Source organism: Anoplophora glabripennis, unplaced genomic scaffold (assembly GCF_000390285.2).
Source record: "Anoplophora glabripennis isolate ALB-LARVAE unplaced genomic scaffold, Agla_2.0 scaffold390, whole genome shotgun sequence".
NCBI lineage: Eukaryota > Metazoa > Arthropoda > Insecta > Coleoptera > Cerambycidae > Anoplophora > Anoplophora glabripennis.
The window spans coordinates 143,736-152,691 of NW_019416515.1; the positions used below are offsets into that span (position 1 = coordinate 143,736).

Here is an 8,956-nt window from a genome sequence, read left to right on the forward strand (position 1 = left end):
CTTTTATAACATTTTATATTCTAGTTCTAAATATTTTTTTGGTATAAATATAGTTATATATAGTTATTATTGAAGCTACATTAATGAAGATACAGTTAAAAATATAAATCAATATATTTGTAACGTAATACATATTATTTTCCATTTAAATATGATATTCATATTATTAATCTTATAAATAATTATATGATATACAATATTTGATGAATTTGAAAATATGTATGAGTGTTAGAAATACTAAATAGTAAAAATTGTAACAAGTAATGAATTAATAGCGTTTATTCGATTATATGCACGACAGCCCTATATCTATATATAGCGATACGTAGGGGTGGCGCGTGGGCACTAGCGGCCGAAATTCAACTGCAAATTTAACGGGTTAAAAAATAGGGGCGGGTTTAAAAAAATACTACATTAAAGTATAAGTCTCGAAGATCATTTTGCGCTTTTGAACGTTCCGAAAGATTTGGTAGGAGCTGAGATATGAATTTTTAAAGCTGGCAACTTTTAGCCACATTTCGACCTTAAATCGCCCCTAGCTCGAAAAGGAAGCGTTCTACGAAAAAATGTCAAGAGACAAAAAATGTTTATTTTTGCCAATTTACCTTAGAAAATTGTTTGCAGAGTGTTTATTTGCAATATTTTTATTTTGCAATTTTTTTGTTAATAACAAATTACCTGCCACTCGGACACAAAGATGTTACTTAGGTTTTTTGTTCGCAATAACTCAATGCTTCGATTACAAAAGGTTTCATCCTGGCCTCTCCTCGTGGTCGGTGACCTTGATTTTCTAAGCATCTTTTTAGGGGTGGACCGTTCGTCTATTTACATATTTTATTAAAATTATTCCATAGGCGCTTTAAGTAAAATATTAGTTCTAGGCCTATCATAGTAAAAAGTTTGGTTATATCTTGAATCAGCACGCGGTACTAAAAAATGTATCTTAGGAAGGAGACTATTACAATTTACGTTATTATGTATCAAATTATACAAAAATGATATAATTGACCATTTCCCTTCAAGAGAAATAATATCAAATCTGTCCAATAATATTTGATTATCAATACCCCTGGCGGAATAGATGCCATCTTCATTAAAAAGAATATATTTTAAAAATCGTTTTTGATCAGATTCTATACTATCAATGTGGCACTGATAAATTGGGAACCAAATAATTGATCCATATTCAAACTTACGTTTAATACAAAATTTAGTATTTACTTTTATAAAATCTTTACAATTCCTTAATATAAAACCAAAAGTCTTATTGGCATTACTAACTAGATAATTAATTTGAGTAACAAAGAAGATTATACAATCACTTCTTGAAATTGTAATATCATTAACTGTATAATCATAACTATATATAAATATGTTTATTCCTGGAAAATGATACTACATACCTAATATTTGTTTACAATGATTTGAATTACACGATTTGCTAATTAAGTTATAATTGATTCTGTAAATATAGGTTTACAATTTTCTTCATTCTCAATACTTGTATAAATTTTTAAATCATCTGCAAAAAGAAGATTATTGCAAGATATAGTATTCGGTAAATCATTAACAAGAGAAACGGCAAGGGCCCTAAATCCGAACCTTGTGGAACGCCAGAAGTAACTTTAAATTTTAACGAAGTGAAACTTTCACAATTAACAAACTGTTGTCTTTCTGTTAAGTACAATTTAAGAAAATGAATAAAATTATTTGATAACCCAATATTATCAAGTTTAGCAAGTAACGTAGTGCAACCTGGTCAAATGCTTTGCTAAAATCCATATACATATAACATCAATTTGCCCCTGGTGATCAATATTCTCGCATATGCATTGAGAAATGCATTCCAAGTTTGATACAGAAGAGCGTTCATTTACAAATCCATGTTGACGCTGGGAGAAAATATTTTTCGTATTAACATAAATATGTTCATAAAGTATTATTTCTAAGTTTTCAAAAATTAAATAAAATTCAAGCAGGCCTATAATTAGGAATTATAGAAGGATCACCTTTTTATGTATTACTGTGGATAAAGAGAGATTAAGTATAAATAGCAAAGGAACTACCACTAACACCTACCCACAGTCCTTCACAACAAAACTAGGTATAAAATCTGTGCCAGATGACATTTTATTTTATTATATATTAAGGGCGTTGAAAAAATCCACCTCAGCTATTATTGGTATATAGTGTCACATAAACACAACGAAAGTAATCAGCAAATCTTTCAGCAATGGCTTGAGCATGAGAGCCAGTTCATTGAACAAAGGGTATGATATTATGTAAAATCGTGGTTTCAGAAATACCAGGAATACATGGTTATGCCGAGGAATTTAGTACAAAAACCTTCCTACCCAACTACCAAAAGAAAACAGTAACCTAAAGTGATTCAATCTGTTTTAATTTCTAACCAAAAATAAATAATATTCTTATTTTTATTTAAATTTTTATATTAATTAAAACTATACAGAACGAATGCCCAGTAATAATAATGTAATTTTTGAAACTTGCAACATACAGCAAGAACTAGGAGGGCCGTGGCACCCCCTGCCCCATGGCTACACCCATGTGTTTCAGAATTATCATACCGAACATCATTAACTTTCATTACACCCGGAATATTAGAATGTCCCTTCTTATTTTTTACAAATGCCCAAAATTTAGACGAATCATATACAGGGTATCACGGTGCTTGATACAAAAACAAATAGATGAGATCAAAATAATATGAGTTCTCCATATAAATTTTTTTCATACAAGTCTTCCTTAACAAGTTACGGGCCCTCAAAGGTGGAAATTAAAAATTTATTTTTATTTACAGTCTCTAAAAACTATTAACTTCAGCATGATGCAAATTTGACGACCGATAACACATGCCTATAGCTTGTTTTTGATGTTGTAAGTGAAACTTCATTATGCCCACAACGCCAGGTACGATCTATGCCCAATGATTAACAACCCAGCATGTTTGCATAGATGACGATCGCAATCTGCCTTTATCAAAAATAAGTTCCCTGAAGAATTTGCCAATCAAAATACCCTCTTGGTTCTACTCGGTAAAATTAACAATTTAAGAAATATTTATGATTTTATGTCACGGTGCACATCGAGCGGCGCCTCCAGCATTTTTTGTTTTTAATTTTTAATTGGACATAATTACTATGTTAGAACCGTTCATGTTTTTAAAAAATAAGAGTCTAGAAAATCTTACAGTCTGTGAATGTAATTTTCATTAACAAAATTTGACAAACCCACTTTACATATAACAAAATAGAAAAAAAGAACAAGAATAAATTAAACTAAGTTAAAAAATAATTTAAAAGAAAGAAAACTATCAGAATACATTTTCAATATGGGCACTTTCCACGTCCATACACTTCCTAAGTCTACAAATATTATTTGTTAGAAGAAGAAAAATCATTTCTGGGGTATGTCTAATATTATCACAATGGAAATTAATTCTTTGTAGCGATTCATCCTTTGTCTGTACTGGGGTTGCGTACACTAAACTTTTCAGGTATACCGACAGCAAGAACTCCATCAGATTAGAGTCTGGAGAACGTGGTGACCATGAAATTGGGCCTCCTCTTCCAATCTGTTTATTATTAAACACAATGAATAAATAGTTTCGTACATCAATATTAAATGGGGAGGAGCGCCATCATGCATGAACCAAACGTTTCTTCGGGTGTCTAGTGGAACATCGTCTAATAGTGGCTGAAAATTATTTTGCAATAACTCCAAATATCGATGTCCATTCAGACGTTCTTCAAAAACGTATGGACCTATTAAATTATTACCCCAGAAAAGCTTTTTCGTGTACAAACAAATAACATTCGTAGACTTAGGAAGTATGTGGAGGTGGAAGGTGTCCATATTGAAAATGTATTTTCTTTCTTTTAAATTAATTTTTTAACTTCCTTTAACTTATTCTCGTTTTGTTTTTCTATTTTGTGTTTGTCAAAGTTTGTTAGTGAAAATTACATTAGTAAGATTTTCTAGGCTCTTATTTTAAAAATATGTACGGTTCTAACATAGTAATTAAGTATGTCCAATCAAAAATTAAAAACAAAAAATGGTGGAGGCGCCGCTCCATGTGTACTGTGATATAAAATCACAAATATTTCTTAAACTGATAATTTTACCGAGTTGAACCAAGAGAGTATTATCATCGTTGGCAGGGAACTTATTTTTGACGCAGGCAGAGTGCGATCGTCATCAATGCAAAAATTCTGGGTGGTTAACCATTAGGCATAGTCCATCCCTGACGTTCTGGGCATAACGAAGTTTCACTTACAACATCAAAAACAAGCTGTACGCATGTGTTATCGATCACCAAATTTGCATCATGCTGAAGTTAATAGTTTAGAGACTGTAAATAAAAATAACTTTTTAATTTTCACCTTTGAGGGCCCGTAATTTGTTAACGAAGGCCCGTATGAAAAAAACTTATATGAAGAACTGATATTATTTTGACCTCATATAGTTGTACTTTTTTGTATCAAGTACCGGGACACCCTGTATAATGAGAGTTCTCCATAAAACTTTCATATGACTTAAATGACTATATCTGTTAAAATATAATCGGTTTAAAACTTTTTATAATTTTTCAAAGCAGATTTGTTATAATTTCTTTAGTAAACCAAGGTGGAAAACGGCGACGAGGATTAATTTTTAATGGAACAGATTGATCAAAAACATTATTTAGTATATTATAAAAAACTTCACAAGCAATATTAATATGTATTTCCACTTTGTAATATTTTAGACCAGTCCGCATTCGCACTAATTCATTCATACATTAAAGGATAATTCGCATTTCTAAAATTATATTCCTATTTAAATACATTCTCGTATAGGTACTTACATTCCATTTTCTAAGAAAATATGTGAAATGATCTATTCGTTGTATTTAGTATTAAAATTTTTCTTCTTTTATTTAAAGCATTTATACAATTTTTTCTTTCTTTACAAGGCTGCTCCTACCATAAGTGATCCATACGCAGAAGACATGAAAAACAGAAACCAAATAGCATTAGAGTGTATAAATCAAGTAAACATCGACATTACAATAGTAAGGAATGCCGTTTCTAATCCAGATAAGATACCAACAGATGACAAATATAAGAAATTTTTGGCATGCAGCTATAAAAAGCAGAAGTTCCAATCTGAAAATGGCGAAATGTTGTATGGCAATATCAATGATTTCTTGGCACGATTTTATACTAGGGATCAACTGAAAATATTAAATCAGTGCAAAAGTATTACAGCTCAGAATGATGCAGAGATGGCTTACGCTTCATTACAGTGTATATTAAAATGCCTTCATGACATTGAAGAAACGGAGAGATAAAAACATTGTTTTTAAATAAACACAGAACTGTATTGGGCGTTTTTCTTCCATCTACACGTTGCACCCAGTACAGGAAAGTTTACAGCAGTTTAGAGCAGTGGACATGTATTACGTTTCTGCAGAAAGTTATTTATGTATTGTCTCAGCGGGTGATGAACAGATCGAATGCATTCAATAAAACAAGTAAAAACACAATTGTTGATTGAAATTTGACGCTTATTTAGTCCTCAAATCATATGATATAATAAAGAGGAAAAAATTGTGTGGATTAATCCACTAATAGTAGATATTAAAATAAACTTATTAAAGATTCCCAATTTAGTCCATACCACCCCGTGTTGGGAATTTAATTCGCTTAAAATCCAATTGGAAATACAATTTTTTCCCTTCCGAATGTGTTCTGTGTTTAATTCAGCGCAGGTACTGCTTTGCTCTCTTATATTTCATGAACTGTTGTTAAAAATATGTCTACCAATTATGTAGCTGAAGGCACTTACCTAAATTGCATAAATTCCGTTGATAAATGAGTTGATATTGCTCTGTGGTTGATATAGAAATTGTTAATACTTAAAGTAACATAAATATTTCTGTTTTGCTCGCTTTGCCTATAGTTTCCTAAATGTTTTTTTCTCGTAATCTAAAGGGTGTTTCAAAATTCACGCAAGAAGTAATTTTAATTAAAACACAGGTATTTAATTAAAAATTGTAATTTTCCTTATTGATTCATAAAGTGTACAGTATAGGGTTACACATGGAATAAAACGAGGTGATTCTAAAATATGTAGCCAACCTTATAGGGCAGAAACTAGAGGTCAAAATAGACTGTTTGAACTAATTTACCTAGATACCAAAATGCACCCCTACGAATTTCAGCCCCTTAAAGTTGAAACAAAAAAGAGTAAAAATACAAATTTCTCCTAAATGGTCTGAGGATATGTTTTTGAAATTTGGCACACGACTAATGCTAATAAATAGCCATGTTTCGAAGTGAATATCAGTAAAATGAATTGACGGCATGAGGGTAATGTAGGGGTCGCTCCTTGTCTTACCCTGTATTTTTTTATACTCCATATTTTTTTTCAATGTTCAATTTCGTACACGAATCTCGAGGTTTTCCAAATGGTGTAGAATAAAGAATAGAATAAACCAGGCCTTTAAGGTGACTCCAAAGGTAAAAATCACACGAATTAAGACCAGGAGAACGCGGTGGCCAAGCAATTGGTGCATTTTGGCAACGACCTATCCATCTTCTGGGAAAACTTTGATGCAACCACTTGCGTACAGTCAAAGAGTAGTGTGCTGGGGCACCATCGTGCATGAACCACATATTTTGCCTTGCCTGCAGTGGAACCTCATCAAGAAGGTCGTTTAAATTGTTTTTTAAAAAACTGAGATAATTTTGCCCTTTTAGGTGAGGCGGCATAGTGTGGGATCTTACATGGTAATGTCCTACAATACCTATCCATACATTCATACTGAATGTGTGCTGCTGGTGGAACTAGCACGTATCGTGAGGATTGTCTTTACTCGAGATATGTGTAAAAGTAACTCTTCTAGGAAAGTTTTCAGGCAGCAACTCTTGTACTTTTTGAATATGGTACGGCTTGAACTGTTGCTCTCGTAAAACTCGCCACATTACAGATTGTGATATATTACCTTGTAGGCGTCGAGAAATTTGTCAGTTTTTAATAAGCTTGTTTTAAATAGCCTACTGTCCAATGATGCTACACAAGCCATCAAAATATGGAGTATAAAAAAATACAGGGTGAAACTAAGAGCTACTACCCCTACATCACCCCCCGCCGGCAATGCATTTTATTGATATTCACTTCAAAATATGGCTATTTATTAGCATTGGTCGTGTGCCAAATTTCAAAAAAATATTTTCAGACATTTAGGAGAAATTTGTATTTTTACTTTTTTTTTTGTTTCAAATGGGGGTTGTAACTCGTTAGGGGTGCATTTTGGTATCTCGGTAAATTAGTTCAAACACTCTATTGTGACCTCTAGTTTCTATCCTATAAAGTTGGCTACATATTTTAGAATCACCCTGTACAGGCTGTTACAAATTCGCTTTTCACTACAGGGATCTCGGAAACGGTAAGAGATACGAGGTAGCTTAAAATGGGGCAAAATTGCATAATCAGGGGACGAACATTATGCCTCAAAAATCAAGGCTAGCATGATTGGTTTTCGAAATATTTGAAAAAACCGAAATTTTGGAAATCCGTTTTTGTTTAATTTCAGCCTTGTTTGAGGTGATATTGAAAAAAGAAGAAAACTTTCTCACGGCAACTTTTTGCCCTCTATCGAATGGCATAATCAATTTTTATAAGTAACATTTCGTCCATCCAGGACCATCAACATCATCAACTTCATTTTTTTAAATACGACCGTGGAAATTTTATTACATTTTTTGCAAGCCTTCATGACTCCCAACAGTGTACTGCATCAGCTCGAACCAGATTCAGATGTCTCTAAAAATTCGTTTCAATGTATTCGTTAAAAATTTATCTAATTTTTTAATTTAGATTTCCATGTTTATTGAATTATCGTACACTCTAAGTGTCGTTAGACTACTACCATCACATGATACAATAAAACATTATTAGAGTTTTAATCTTCAGCAACATACATAATTCGATAAGTTGTTGCGTCAAAATTAAAATATTACCTACTGCAATTTTAATTTTTTTATGACAAATTAATTCTTAAATAGCATATGAACAACCATAATTCCAAATAAATATTATACTTTAAAAAATTCCAGTAAATGTTCAACAACGTTTCCGTTTTGGCAAATGTTGAAAATGGAGATAAGCATAATACGATCAGAACTTATTATATCTGTAACCGCAACTGTGAGAGAGAACCGCAAGAGCATGTCAGATGTATTTGTATGAATATACTGAAAAAAATTAGATCGAAAATTGTTTGAATTTTGAGCACTCGAGAAACCTAGGAATAACTATGAGCACGGGATTAAAACTTTAATAATTTTTTACTGTAACGTGTAATGGTAATAGTTTAAAAAACTAAGTGGAGTTCACAGGGTCTAGCGACACTTAGAGTGTACGATAATTCAAGAAACATTGAAATCTAATAAAAAAAATTAGATACATTTGGAACGAATACATTGAAGATGAATTTCGAGACAAAACGTCTGAATTCTGGTTCAAGCTGAGGCAGTGCAATATTGGGGGTCATGAAGCCTTGCAAAAATGTAATAAAATTTACACGGTCGTATTAAACAAAAACGGATTTCCAAAATTTGTTTTTTTTTTCAAATATTTCGAAAACTGATCATGTTAGCCTTGATTTTTTAGGGGCATAATGTTGGTCCACTGATTACGCAACTTTGCCCCCATTTAAGCTACTTCGTATCTTTTACCGTTTCCGAGATCCCTGTAGTGAGAAGCGAATTTGTAACAGCCTGTATNGAAGGCCTCTCATAGTCACCGCCCGTTTCGCCCTTCCGCAAATAAGATCCACTTCTTATTTGTGGAAGGGCGAAATGGGCGTTGACTATTAGACGCCTTCATTATAGCCATCCTTGTCTATCACATGGATTTCTATGGCTTACTTTATCGCTCTCACGTAACT

The 8,956-nt window shown here is 32.4% G+C and overlaps 1 protein-coding gene across 1 annotated transcript in view; it reads left to right on the plus strand.

Moving 5' to 3' along the window:
* Window positions 1-5,385, plus strand: part of LOC108906216 — a 10,721-nt gene extending 5,336 nt beyond the window's left edge. Inside the window, exon 2 of the mRNA XM_018709428.1 lies at window positions 4,976-5,385. Within this exon, the coding sequence (XP_018564944.1) occupies window positions 4,976-5,353 (378 nt within the window). The 3' untranslated portion in view covers window positions 5,354-5,385. The remainder of the gene's footprint in view (window positions 1-4,975) is intronic.
* The last annotated feature ends 3,571 nt before the right edge of the window (window positions 5,386-8,956 follow it).